Source organism: Etheostoma spectabile, chromosome 17 (genome assembly GCF_008692095.1).
Source record: "Etheostoma spectabile isolate EspeVRDwgs_2016 chromosome 17, UIUC_Espe_1.0, whole genome shotgun sequence".
NCBI lineage: Eukaryota > Metazoa > Chordata > Actinopteri > Perciformes > Percidae > Etheostoma > Etheostoma spectabile.
In genome coordinates this window covers 14,021,108-14,035,438 of record NC_045749.1, presented here as the reverse complement: position 1 = coordinate 14,035,438, position 14,331 = coordinate 14,021,108, and the positions used below count along the sequence as shown (strand labels likewise).

General features: G+C 38.7%; 3 protein-coding genes across 8 annotated transcripts in view; 1 reads left to right on the top strand and 2 right to left on the bottom strand.

Moving 5' to 3' along the window:
• The window catches only part of mcph1 (microcephalin 1), a 28,620-nt gene extending 23,510 nt beyond the window's left edge, over positions 1-5,110 (bottom strand). For 3 of the 6 annotated variants that reach the window (XM_032541515.1, XM_032541516.1, XM_032541517.1), the window contains exons 1-9: positions 5,010-5,110; positions 4,396-4,450; positions 4,212-4,303; positions 3,999-4,117; positions 3,773-3,857; positions 3,057-3,168; positions 2,838-2,969; positions 2,657-2,737; positions 906-2,003 (exon numbers count right to left, since the gene is read on the bottom strand). In XM_032541515.1, the coding sequence (XP_032397406.1) occupies positions 906-2,003; positions 2,657-2,737; positions 2,838-2,969; positions 3,057-3,168; positions 3,773-3,857; positions 3,999-4,117; positions 4,212-4,303; positions 4,396-4,429 (1,753 nt within the window). In that variant the 5' untranslated portion in view covers positions 4,430-4,450; positions 5,010-5,110. The remainder of the gene's footprint in view (positions 1-905; positions 2,004-2,656; positions 2,738-2,837; positions 2,970-3,056; positions 3,169-3,772; positions 3,858-3,998; positions 4,118-4,211; positions 4,304-4,395; positions 4,451-5,009) is intronic. The other 3 variants (XM_032541520.1, XM_032541519.1, XM_032541518.1) reach the window with 2 other exon arrangements.
• Positions 5,111-5,153: 43 nt separating this feature from the next.
• LOC116705391 (cold-inducible RNA-binding protein B) lies at positions 5,154-6,028 on the top strand. The gene has a single exon (XM_032541540.1). The coding sequence runs from the start codon at positions 5,332-5,334 to the stop codon at positions 5,836-5,838; it is 507 nt and encodes a 168-aa protein (XP_032397431.1). The 5' UTR covers positions 5,154-5,331; the 3' UTR covers positions 5,839-6,028.
• Positions 6,029-8,404: 2,376 nt separating this feature from the next.
• Positions 8,405-12,992, bottom strand: npy4r (neuropeptide Y receptor Y4). Its single transcript, XM_032541523.1, has 3 exons — positions 12,976-12,992; positions 12,706-12,838; positions 8,405-10,005 (listed from the first exon to the last, which is right to left on the bottom strand). The coding sequence occupies exon 3, from the start codon at positions 9,957-9,959 to the stop codon at positions 8,607-8,609; it is 1,353 nt and encodes a 450-aa protein (XP_032397414.1). The 5' UTR covers positions 9,960-10,005; positions 12,706-12,838; positions 12,976-12,992; the 3' UTR covers positions 8,405-8,606.
• Between the last annotated feature and the right edge of the window lie 1,339 nt (positions 12,993-14,331).

Sequence of the window (14,331 nt, the reverse complement as noted above, 5' to 3'; positions counted from 1 at the left end):
GGGGGGGGTTGTCACTCAATCACACAGGAGGCACGTGTGTGTGTGTTTATCCAATTACTACCACACTACAAAAAAGTAACAGACTATTCACACCATTTTTATTAGAAATTAAATACATTCAAATTAATCATTATTTTAAAGGACTCAAATATTCACAGGTCTTATATATTGCTTAAAATACACATTTTCAAAAAAATGTTAAATAAACTGCTTCAAATATATGAGGGAATATTATAAAAGAACGTAATAATTCTATAATACATCAGCAGCTCAAAAGAAGTACATTAAGTACAATCTGCAATTAACACACCATCAAAACCGCCACATCCCGACCAAAACGTCGAGAACAGCTACTTTGCTCAAATTGGCAGGTTTTTTAGTACATGAACTAATATTAAAATCAAAGCCTTTTTAATGTTTGGGCAAGTTGTGACGTACACACACTGGACATGTTGGCAGTCTATCACATACTGACAAACAAATTCACATCTTCAGGCAAATAAAGATTCCACTTCACCTTACTTAGATAAATAAAGTGTCTAACTCGCATGTCTCTGGATTGTGGGAGAAAACCAGAAATTAGAGGAAATGCGGAGGGGAGAACACATCTCGCACGCACACACATACTATATCCTTACCAAACCTATCATCTAAATTATAAATTAGGTCTTCAAAATACAAATGCTCAGAATATTACGACCATTCATATAAAAAGGCCTTATATATTTAACGTCACCTTCATGGATGAAAGAATAATTATGTAGCAAACCTTTTAAAACCACAGACATGGCCCACTGATTAGAGAAAAATTGTGTACAGTTCACCATTAGTTACATTTAGTTTTTTCAATTCATAATGAAGACAATAAAAAGAAAATTGTTAAATGTTCTAGCCTTACTACTCACTTTCTAAGGTATGAGAAGGGACATTGACAGAGTTTTTCTGCAGCTCCGATATTGTGTTAGTGAGCATTGTTGGTTGCACTGATGTTGATGTTCTTCTCTGCTTCACTGTTTCACTTGTAGTTGTTCTGGTGCTTGTAAATGGCAAGGTGCTTTGTCTTTGCCTTTTTACGATGATTGCAACATCGCCACTTGGACTCTCCAATGCAGGCAGAGATTTTTTAACATCCTGTTGTGGATGACTTTGAGGCTCACTGCTTACATCAGACTGCTGACTTGTTTCCAGTTTCCTCTTCTTTTTACTCCCAGTTTCAGATACAATGCTACTACTCCTTCTTTGTTTTCTCTTCTTTGGAACAGAGTCTAACTCAAAAGGAATCTGAATGTCTGTCTTCATGGGTAGATTAGACAAAGGTAATCTCTGGTGGTGGTTAGCTGGGGAGAAAAAGTCCTCAAACACATCATCTCCATCAGTGGAACCTGAGGCAACAATTTTAGGGTCAACAGATAGACTGAAAGCTCGTACCAAGGAAGAAATTGATGCTCTTGTTCGTTTTGGTATTTTCTGCAATGGGGTAGAAGTTTCTTTTGACAGTTCAACTGCAGCATCAACTAATTTAGATGGTGACGAGAGGCAACTAGACGCAGCTTCTGGAAAAAAATGTGTCTTAGTCTCTGTAAGTGCTTTAATTTTTCGCATTCCCTTTTCAGATTTGTTAGGTGATGGACTAGATGATTTTATTTTGGATTGCCTTTTTTCTTTATGAAAGTTTTTGCTGTTGTCAGATCTCCTATCCTGGCAAGGACTTTCTAATAAACCTACAGATTTGTGTTTCTCTGCTGGCTTTTTTCTGACTGAGGTCCTTATTGAATCTTTTTGTCTATTCCCTTCATAGTCCTCTTCGTCGTTTAGATCAGGAAATTTCACGGAGCTTGAAATCCTTTTTGGCACATCATGGCGGGGTGAGAGCCATGGCTTTTTGTGGCATTGTTCAAGATGGTCATGGTCAGTAACATCAACTTGTGTCCTCCCTTCTTCCTTATCAGGTAAGTAAGCAGGTGCAGCAACAGAAGCACTGGATTCATCATCCGACTGGTCATCTATATTAAGGAAAAATAATAATTAAGGGTTTTATGCATCATTTAGCCATGTTTTGTTTATTGTATTTGTTTGCCAGTGTGTTTAGCTGGATATGCAACAACATGCACCACATAAAACCACCACCACCTGCTGCCACTTAAATTGTTAACTTCCCAAATTGTTAACAATAGGCTGGTGAGGAGCTGCTTGTATAGCACCACACTAAAAAGGCCGCCTGGTGCTGTCATACTATGTTTTAAATTGTTTCATGTAATTTACTTACTGTTTGCAAACATTCACCTCATTTTATGAAAGTGACCAAAGACAAATATGTAGGATGATGATGATGATATACTCCACAAGAGTTCAAGTACAAGTGCAATCTTTGATTTTAACACATGGGTTCGTCTCGTTGCTTAACCTACCAGCAAACTCTGGGAATCTGATTGAAATGTAGATTCTAAATATTTAGGCATATGCAAGGTTTTCCCTAGCATTATAAGACTTAGGCGCAGCATCATAGCCATTTTGTGCACCACCTAAGCCAAATAAATGACTTTTCTCAGATCTTATGATTGAAGTTCCCAGTGGTCTTCTTTCTCAAGTTTTGGGGGGTTGGGAATGCTAAAAACTACTATATAATTTCCAATAGATCAGTAACACATTTTCTTACACATTAATTTGAAAACGGGTGGTGTGCTCCCAAGAGAAGGTTTCAGCCCAGTGGGTGAGCAGGATTCAACCATTTGAGAAGCTGAAAGACAGTGATATAAATGTGAATTTCTGTTGTTTTAAAAGTACTGAAATATTTTTTAGACCAGGTCATCAGCCTGTATAACCGCTGCAGCACAAACCTGTAAGTGAGAGGTTTTCCCGTTTCTCTTTCATGTCTTTCAAACGCTGTGCCATATAATCTGATCTTTTTAACGCAGGGCTATAGACTATTCCATTCTCTTCATCAATAAAGATGGGTGACACATCTGTAACTGTGGGTAAAAAAAACAACAAAAGGATGTAATTTGTCATTTCACTTTTGTTTTTTCAAAGTTGTTAAAGGTGCAATAATCTCTTACCCAGAGGTTGTTTTGGAGCTATGTCTTTCATCAATTTGTCTAACTTTTTCCTCATGCGCCTGTCATTTTCAGGTGTCCTCTCTGGAGAATCTTTTGGCTGCATGCAACGATGCTTAAAGTGAATCAAAGAAAAGTTTTGAAAAGGTAGTAAATATTTACAAGTTTGAATACTAAAGTAAAAGGCCATGTTCTCACTTTGCTAAAAATGCTGAACGATGGACAAATTGCTTTATCACTCAGTCTATGCAACACTATGACATTAATCACATCAAATTAACTGAGTTTATCACAGCAGTGAAATATCACAAACTTTAAGATTTTTTTTTAACATAATAGGCTCCCAAGAAGTCATGATTAGTTCAAATAAGCCATAATAACAGGTTATATTCACAAGCCGTTTGTCTACATATTGGTTCCAGTAAATTCACACTAGCTTCTTTTAGGGCAAACTAGAAAAACAGAAGTGGTAGTGCTAGTTCTAGTACTTGTATGACAGTGAAGTGTAAAAAAAGATGGAATAAAAAAAAAAAAAAAAAAAAAAAAAAAAAAAAAAAAAAAGGTATTGCATTAGCTCTTGTATTGTGTATGAATAAAGACCTTGGTCAGTGACCCAAAATCACACACAATGTATGTCCAAACAAAGAGTGGTCCAACACTGATTTACAATTAACTGTGACACCAACATTAACATCTTATGTAAATCTGACTCCACTCACTTTCTTGTTCTTCAACAAAGGATTGCTTTCATCATTAAAGGCTGGATACAAATCTTCATCCACACACACACCGTCGTCGTAACATCTGGACATAATTTCACCAAGAATAAGCCACAAAAAGAAATTATTTAAGAAACCATATTGTAACACTTTGTAACTATACAATCAAAACATAACATAGAATTATTCAAGTTACAAAGTACACAACTTTCAGAGTTATTCTTACCTGCCTACCCAGAGAACAGAGACGAGCCTCACGCCACTTTTCTTGGCTTTCCTCCATGTAGCCGGGTGACCATTGTTAAAGACTACATGTGTGACTTGTTTACTTAATGTTTTTGATACCTGTAAAAGAAAATGCATTTAAGTTTAGCAATGTAAACGTATCTATGGTCAGTACAATGTAGTTAAAATGTGTCTATGTGTGCTGCAGTCTCACCTGGGCTCCCATTTCCTGCAGCTGCTGAACGAAAGGTTTTGAATAGTTTGCTGTTTTGTCTGATGACCACACATCAACATAGGCAACGACATCTGCAGACACATTGAACAGTCATAAACGTACACCATAAGCCTTAAACTTCACCTTAGATTAACTGCAGTAAAAATAGGATGATGTACAGTACCTTTAAGAGCTGAACACTTGTTGCTTGTGGTCATTACTAGTCTCTTTAGATTCACCTACAGAAAGAAAAACAGGCAACTCATCACATTTGTGACGCTGTAACTTAACTTCAGAAGGGTGAATATAAATTGTGACAATCTCCCAGTCACGATATTTTTCCAAAGACGACGCTGAAAAACGAAGAAGCAGTTATTTTACAAATGTCCTTTAGCACTCTATAGCAGTGTTTCTTTCCTTTTTTAGCAGTGGGGGGCAGGTCTGTTCAACAATGCAACAAATTCTGACCGAACAAATTTTGTACAATGCTACTTTAGCTTGAAAAGAACCTTCAAATTGCAATTTAGTATGTTATAAACTGCTTATGTATTGTGGCCTATTGTAAATAAAATGACAGAAACGAGAAGAGTTAACATTAGCTAGCTAAACCATTAGCTAGCTAACATAGACGTTCGTTACGTAACAAGTGAACGTGAATCGATGAACATTAAGGTTAACTACCATATAGATACATGACGTTAGTTAATGTGTAAGTTAGCGTACTATGAAGTTAGTATTAGCAGTACAACACCGTGAATACAGATATCAACCACTTTTTAATAAATGCCGTGCACTTACTTAATGCGGCTGTGAGATTTAAATTGCGCAGTTTCCTAACTGCAGTTGTTTAGTTCGCGCGTGCAGTTTGTGATGCAGTGCATTCTGGGACATAGGCCATCATTGGCTGATGGATACCATACGTCACTTCCGACCTAGAAGCGACGGCAAAGGGACCACGATGCGGAAGTAAAGCGTTTCTGTACAAAAGCCCCACCTAAAGTTGGTGTTGCAGTCCGCCAAAAAAACACAAAGAAGAAGCGACGCTCTCCTTTCCTCCCGCTCTCATTCGACCGGCTCATCATCAGCTACTTTACTCCTGTTAGTGAGAGCTACACTAAAGATGTCTGACGAGGGTAAATTATTCGTCGGAGGACTGAGTTTTGATACCAACGAGGAGTCTCTGGCCGCGGCCTTCGGCAAATTTGGAACCATCGAAAAAGTAGATGTGATCAAAGACAGAGAGTCAGGCAATTCTCGCGGTTTTGGCTTTGTGAAATACGAGAATTCAGAAGATGCTAAAGATGCAATGGAAGCCATGAACGGGAAGACTCTGGATGGTCGTGCTATTCGAGTGGATGAAGCAGGGAAAGGTGGTGGACGATCCGGTGGAGGTTTCGGATCGGCCCCGAGAGGACAACGAGGTGGATACGGCGGACGTGGGAGAGGAGGCGGAGGATACTATGGAGACAGGAGTTATGGTGACAGGAGTGACCGAGGCTACAGTAATGAGGGGAGATACGGTGGCGGCGGCGGTGGTGGTGGCGGCCAATACAGAAGCGGTGGATCCAGAGACAATAGGGGTCAGGGTGGATATGGATACCGTGATCAACACGACTATGCGGAGTAAAAATCTCCCTGATTCACGATCATTCCTTGACTGGCCGTATTTCACATGCGCTCCTCGAGAAAAAATGTCCGTGTTATTGCTGACCTTAGTTTTGTAGTTTTGTTGTATTAACGTTAGCTAAGCTCAAGCATCTTAAAATGTACCTTTTTGATTTTTGATCATTCCTCAATAAACAATGTTACTAATTACAGTTCAAGACTCGTATTGCTTGATTGGGCATCTTAATTCATCAAAGGCCGTTTGTAAACTGAATCTGTTTAATCTGATTACTGTGACCTCTCGAACAACGGCCCTCCACATGGCTGTAGACTTTTTGTTCAGCACGTGTTGATCCTCCATTCTGATTCCTTATCACAATGGAGGATCACCACGCGCATGAGTCAACCACGTGGTGTATATATATATATATATATATAATATGTGTCTAATTTGATATAATATAATAAATCAAATGAATGCTGTATCAAAAAATCACGTTAAACCCCAATCCTGGGCAGTGAAGCATGTTTTAGTGTATGTGATGGAAGGGGTCGAGATGCTCCTACTCTAAGTGTATGCCAATGGGTTTTACTTTAGTTTAAATATGTGATGTTTTTCAGTTAACTGTAAATTAAGTCATTTTTACTTAGTAATCTCAGAGGGGAAATTTTTTTTTTTCTCTGGGTGACCTACCTCTAAACTGGGTGAGGAATTTCTCATGAACAGACATGGGGATTTATGCTTAATAACTTAAAATTTGTTTTTATAAACTTAGTCTAGCTAAGCCTCGTGTGTGTGTGTGTGTGTGTGTGTGTGTGTGCATAAAGAGGGAATTCCTTTCAGACTGCTGCACATCCAATGGTCAGCTGTTCATGAAATTGCATCATGCTTCAGTGTGTGCAATGTATCTTCTGTGATCTGCATCTGCGTTACATGTGCTGTAAATGAGTTTGTCTCGTTTAAGTGCTAAAAAAAAATGTAACTTTGCTTCCCCAAAGTACTTTTAACAAGGAACGGTTTTGAATTTTGTGCTTCATTATAATCAACTTTTTTTCATTGTCAGTTTGGCCTCAGGGAGCCTATTAAACAGATTGTGAAAAAAGGGAACACAATTTAGTCACCTGAGAAATCTACTTTAAACCTCAACAGAATTATAGTTTAACTTTTGTTTAACCTTTTGAAGAACTATTATGGCTATTCTTTCTGTCTCTCTTGACAACCACATTGCTATGTAAATATTTAATTTACAGTCAAAAGTGGTGGAAAGGATTTCCTGTTATAGGCCTAATGTATAGTTATATTTGATGTGTGGACCTGAGTTTGGATTCTCAAGTTTTCTGCAGTTATCTAGGAGTAACTTATGTAGATCCATCAAAGGCTAATAGGACATAAGATGGTGTGTGTAGCCTATTGTGTGGTGGGAGTCTCTCAACTGCTTCCCTCACCAACACTGAGCAAGCTTCAACAGACATAACTGTCCTAGATCAAGGTTGAAATGTGGTATCATGCTAACAATTTCAAATTCTTTGGTGTCCAGATGCAATTCATGTTTTTCACAAATACAAGTTATTATTTTTTCTTACTTCTAAAGACATCTCATTGTCTTTGAAGACATGCTGCCTCTGATTAGTCAAACAGTTTACAATTTGCATTTGACAGTTTTTACAGGTTGGATATCTTGAAAGCATTAATTCTAATTTGGCTTATTTTTTTTAGCAGAAAAAATAAAAAAATAGTAAATATATTGTTTGATACCAAGAAAACGAGGCATTTGAGGTAATGGATAAAAAAAATTGGATTTTTTTTTTTTAGTAATATGGTAGTCCCACTAATTTGATTATTAAACGAGGAACATATACATGACTACATGGGCCTACTGTCTCTTACATACGTGCACAGTCATAAGTAAGCATTTGGATTAGGTATATAGACAATGCTATGTAATCTGTAAGTAGGTCTGAACTGGCATGGAAGATTTAAGAATCCTTCCCTGTGCCAGTTGGTACAAAATTACAAAATATTACAAAATGTAATATCCGCCAAGTGTAAACACATTTAATGTTATTTCAATATTTATTTAAGTCATCTAAAACAAATTTATAATTTAACGATGTTATAAACTCTTACACTTAACCTCAAAGTCACATATATCACAAAAATGTTTTTCCTCACTGTAAAAGCTCACATTGATTTCACAGTATATAAACGCCATAAATACAGTATAAGTAATAGAATGTAAGAAATAAAACAGCAGCACTACAAAAACCAATGTATCGGAAAGTCTCTTAATAGTTTGTTGGTGTACCACAAGCCTCGAGAACAGCTTCAAACAACACCTTTATTCCGAAAGATATTCCCTTATTTGGTGTTTTGATGATCGTAGGTTGGTCAGTAGCTCTCTAAAGTCACAGTTTGATTGACGTCCAACAAGTCACATGTTTGATCAGTTCCGGTTAGTATAAAATAGTAAAATAAAAAAGCAGCATACTGTAATAAATAATATTGTATTAGTTAGTGGGAAGCGTTTAATAGGGACATAGCAATAGATTAGCTTGAAATTAGATATTCCTTTGAAACTGTTTTTTTGTAAATCAACACACTCCTTGCTGCTAAATAAGATGAACCAACATTGTACTGCACACTTTAACTTCAAACCATTGACAAAATGTTGCATTTTAAACCACTGTCAAAATTAAAAGGTAGAACACACAGCAGAAGTTAGTCCTACTGTACAGTGTATGGGACTTTACCCTAATACAGCAGTATCCTTCAGGGTTGTCATATCAAAGTCAGACGGAGTTGCTCCTGCAGTTGGGAGGCACAGAGGTGCGGGACACTTCCATGTGCACAGTGGACATGGGGAAATGCTCACACTCTTCCTCTAGCAGGTTGCAGCGGCAGTGCAGGAGCAAGTCTCTCACCTCCTGCCGAAAGTTGGAGTTGAGGAAGCCGTAGATGATGGGGTTGATACAGGTGGAGGACATGGCCAGCAGGTGGCAGAGGGAGAACAACAGGTTGTGGTGGCAGATGGGCAGAGCCTCCTGGTTCCAGTCTGACACTGCGTTGAAGATGGTGAGCGGCAGCCAGCAAAGAGCAAAGGCTGTTATGAGGGCGACCAGCATGATGTTGATTCGGCGACTGTGGGTCATGCGCTGGTTCTCAGGGGTTCTGGCGCGGTCCAGCATGTCTTTGCGGTGGCGAAGGCGCACAAAAACTCTAACATAACAGAGCAGGACCAGCAATAGTGGACCACAGTACTGGAACAGCAGGAGCCATGTGGTATAAGCAAGCCTGTGTTGCTGGGATGGCCAGTGCTCCAGACAGACCTCTATGTGTGGAGCGGTGGGGATATAAGAAAAGAGGTCGCGGTATGAATTTGGAAGCACAGATACGTTTTTGTATGTATAGGAAACAGGTTGAGGTGGAGATGCATTGGGATTAGCCTGAGCAGAGGCTTGGTGATGGAGTGGAGACTGGTGCAGGTTCATGTTGGTATATGGCTCACTTGTGAGTAGCTGAAAGGCCAAGAAAGGTGAGGATGTGAAGCAGGCCAGAATCCAAATAAGAACGACCGCCACGTAGGCCTGAGGAATGCTTGGTTTCCACCCAGAGGGGTTAATGATGAGCTGATGTCTTTCCAGAGCGATGAACACCAGAGACAGTACAGACACGGTCACAGACGCACACTGGATGAATGGCACCAGTTGGCATAACAACGCTCCAAACACCCAATGGTCCATTAGTGTGTATATGACAGTGAAGGGGAGGCAGAAGACGCACACTAGGATGTCAGAGAATGACAGGTTGCAGATGAAAATGCCAGTGACGTTGACTTTTTCTCTGCGACGGGCGATGATGCAGATGAGGCCGATGTTCCCCACCAGCCCCAGTACCATCGTCATGCTGTACCACACAACTAGACATGCGATGAGGACAGGAGACATAAGGCACTGCTCATCGTGCCCGAGAACAGCAAGGTCGGAGAGGAGTTGGGTCTTGTTCTCCAACCACTCCTGCACAGACTCATGAGTCGTTCTTCCCTCCTCCCATGGTAAGGAATGTGGAGAGGTGGAATTGTTGAAGGGCAGAGGCAGAGCTGTCGTTGACGGAGAAGACTGGCTCTTGTTTCTATTCAAGGACATCTCACCAGGACCTCTATGTCATCAGCCCCAAGGATCAAACATACATCTGACACAGAGATAAAGCAAAGAGGGAGACAGAAAAAAAACAGTAATCACTTGCAAAGTAGTCACTCTATAGTCAAAGGTTCTGTGGAATTGATGATGTTCTGAGAGAAGCAGAGAGTGAAGGAAAGATAAGTGTATCCTGTGGCTGAGGAGAAACAAAGCTTAGGAAAGATGTTGCGTGTGAGGACTTCTTTCTATTTAAGTCACTGTGAAATAATGTTTAGGGAAGCACTGTCATTAAAACATGCCCTTATGTTCTACCTTTAGCCATGCTAGTGGCATGGCTGTTGAGATGACAATGTCAGTTTGTCTCAACAGCTGTTTAACAGATAGCTATGAAATTTTATTTGATTAGTTATTCATGGTTCCCAGAGGATTAATTGTTATGACTTTGGTAAGCCTTTGATTTCTCTGGCTTTAGTGCTATCACGAGGTCAAGATTTTAAACAAATGTCCAATACTTTATCACCAAATAAGTGAAAACTAATGACTTTCCCATCAGCCCTCAGCTGCACTTTGTATTTAACGCCAAACCTGCTAAACACAGTACAACCTCAAGGAAGATGTAAAGTTTACTTGTAGTTGCTCTAATTTTGTGTTGATTGTCCACAAAATACACTTACAGAACATTACAGGTATATTATGAGACAGTTTAAACTTTTTACACAGTTTATAATATGCAAAATGAGATTACATTGTACAAAAAAAATGTTTGCTATAGTTTTAGTATTTTGTACTTTGCAATACTGCAGTTGCACGGAGTAGTTTCAGTTCTTGGGCTTAACAATCACTCTTTTTTTCTTATTCTTTACCCATCTTAAGACTTGTCAGTTCCCCTCCCTCAAATTAATCCTCCAGTCAGGTTTCAAGACGGAACATAATAGCTTGATGATTATAAAATGTATATGCATACATTTGCACAGAGGCTTTGTCGAGCAACAATGATTTTTTTTAGTATGCCAAAGTAAAAGGGTATGACATTGTCAGTATCCTAGAAATGGATTCTAGCTCTCCCCTAAAACCTGTGACATATGCTGTGAAAACCAGCATTGCGAAGAAAGAGCCTGTCATTTTCCATTAACGGCACACACACTTTGCCATCACTTCACACTGCATCATTACTAACCTACTCTGTCAGTGTGTTGAGTGAGCTGCAGGCAGGGTGATACAGCATTGATCATCCTTTGTTGAAAGTGATGAAAGGCAAGTGCAATGTCACCAGTAACCAGATGTAACCAACAGCTGGAACAAACATCTGTTAACATGCAGCTGTATCACAATGGATCCAGCCACGATGTGACACTGTGGGATGCCCATCCGGCAAGTAGGTGTGTCATTATGATCAACCCCTTTCCAGAGAAAAATCTCTGCAGGATAAGGAACACTGTGACCTGACACCGCTCTGTCCATCATTATCTTCTTTTCTGCCTCAGCAAAGTGCCCTCCATCTCTGAGAATAGTGCTCTCTGACAGGAAATTGAGACATTGGCTTACTGTCGTTTCCCTTGAACCAAACTCACCAGGATTCTCTCGTTTTTATTTTCCCGGGAGAAGCTGTGCTGTGCTATGGATTTTTAATTTTTTTGCCGACATGGTCCTCAATGTTTTTCTAAAATTTCTTCTGTAGTAGCTTCCAATAAAACAATTTTTCACACTGCATGACAATTTCACGTTTCACTATCTGCCAAAGATTCTCTGTGGCGACATCATGCCATGTTAAGATGGTACTCTTTATGACTGCATCATTGCATTGATACATGTTTCCTTGTAATTCATCACAAATTAGATTGTTCAGGTTTGGAAACTTCATGAGTTCGACTAGAATTTAAAAGGTCTGAAGGTATGAGCAATCCTAGAGGGCTTAATTAGACAGTTATTAAGCAAATTTGAAAATGGAAATCACAACCAGACAGCTTCCTTACATGTGCTTGACAGAGATTCAAAGAGAAAGCCCAACCTCTGAATTTCCCACTGTGCAGTCAGTCACTGACTGAGATCTATTTATATTTATTATCTATTATCTATTTATTTATATAAAATGTGTATCTTAAAAGATGCTAATTGTATTAATAGTGTGCTTTAAAAAAAGAATCCGCCCCTCTTCTATATAACAACTGCACACCAGACCACCACTGAATATTATTACTTACTGGAATCCACATATGAATTTAGTTTGTACACATACCCAACATACTCGGTCGGTTTGTCAATTCAGAATACATTTTCTTTCCTCCCGCATGTACAGGAGCAGAATAAAAGGTGAGCACTGTAGTGTGCTCAATCTGAAATGATAACCCAAGCCTCATTATTTTCAGCTAGGAATGTCAAGACACTATTACTATGAATAATGTCATGCGATGGGATTTTTACACAGCAATTGCAACATTAATGCATGTACATATTTCCCCCCTGATTTCTTGTTTTTTCCAGATGTCTTGCCAAAATTGGAAGCTCATTCTCAGAAATATCTTTTTTGTACTACTATTCTTTCAATTTATCATTCAAACATGTTTGCAATATTTGAGACATACAGTACACTTGCATACATGTGGACACTATACAAGCTGACAGTGGTGACAGAACACAGCAATAATTTTATAACTGTTTAACAAACATAAAAGACGCTGACCTTTGCTGACAAAGATAATTATTGTGCGTTACAAATCATTCTTGTGTTGAGAAAAAAAAATAGAGCACTCACGTGGTGGGTTGGCTGGAGTGTAGTGTCTCAGTGATGCCAAGATGACAGAAAAAAACAATGCTCTGAACAAGTACGAAACCACAAATTTGAGAGTTGGAGAAGGAGCTGAACATCACGACCACCAGATCGTTTTCTGTCAGAAACAACAGGGAGGGAAGCACCCCTATTACTGGGCAGTTAGAGCCTTCTGGGTGACAAAGACCCTCTGAGCACTAAGCTCTGCTGTCACACAGTGGTGAATTTGTTCAATTACAATGCTAAAAATGACACCTGCTGTAAGTGCTGTTAGGACTTCACTTTTACTTTAGTGCAGTTTGGACTTCAGTTGTCCCTAATGTGTACAGGTCAGTTTATCAGTGTGTTCAGATAGGGTTACACTCTATGTCTTGTCTGACCTCATCACCACCTGGGTAGAGCAGGCATCCTTATCACTGTCTATTCACGCATATTGTGTTATTACTGATGTTCTTCACGACCACTAGTTTCCCTAACTGTATATTGACTCCTTAATACATTTAGCATTTATATAGACACTTACTAGTCTTACCACCTTGGCAGAGCAGGCATCCTTATCACTGTCTATTCATGCATATTGTGTTATTACTAATCTACATCACTCACTAGACCACAACTTGCACTAACTGTATATTGTGTAAAACTGTGTTATTACCAATCTGCATCACTTACTAGGCCACAACTTACAATAACGGTATATATAGACTATTCACAACTACATCTCAGCATTTATGTAGGCAAGCCTATTCATTTACACATATTGTGTTTTAACTGATCTACTGATCACTAACTAGACCACAATTTGCACTTATTGTATTTTGACTCTTTATTACATCTCAGCAATGTTATAGACTGTATATTCATGTGTTATTACCGTATCACTTTTGCATATCCATTGACTTAGTGACACCTCACTTTTTGCCGGCTTTGTAATGCCTACTTAATCATTAGGCCTACTTTATGTAGCCTTTTGTGCGTTGTATTCCTGTATTGTATTGATTGTGAAACTGTGTGTTGTCTTGCACGCTTATGCTTTTCTTGGCCAGGTCGCCGTTACAAATGAGAACCTGTTCTCAATGTCCTACCTGGTTAACTACAGGTTAAAAAGAAAAGAAAAAAATCAACAACCAACTCACAGTCCCATAGACAGTATAAGAAAGTCCTCAGACACGTCTACTAGGTTTGCATCAGACATCCCGTGAGACAAAAAGATTATCAAGATGAAAAGAAAAATAGAAAAGATTATAGAAAAACATTCTTCAGAAAAGGGGCCGGGGGAGTGTATTGAAAGTATTAATTGGCTAAATGGACGGGAGTCTTTGTTTTGTCATTTATTCTTTTTTCTCACTTTAAATTTATTTTTCAATTCAGAATTCCCTTAGACTTAGACTCCTCTTTATTAATCCTTTTGGGATGACTCCCGCGACGAAATTGAAAATTCCAGCATCAGTTTTAGCAAGAAAAATAAATAAATAAATAAATAAAAAGACAGTATAAGGACAACAAAATAACAGTAATAATAATAATAATAATAATAATAAGAACATTCGTCAATAAAAAGACATGAAAAAAGACCATACTTATTATTATTAAAGTGTCAGTGTTGAGTCC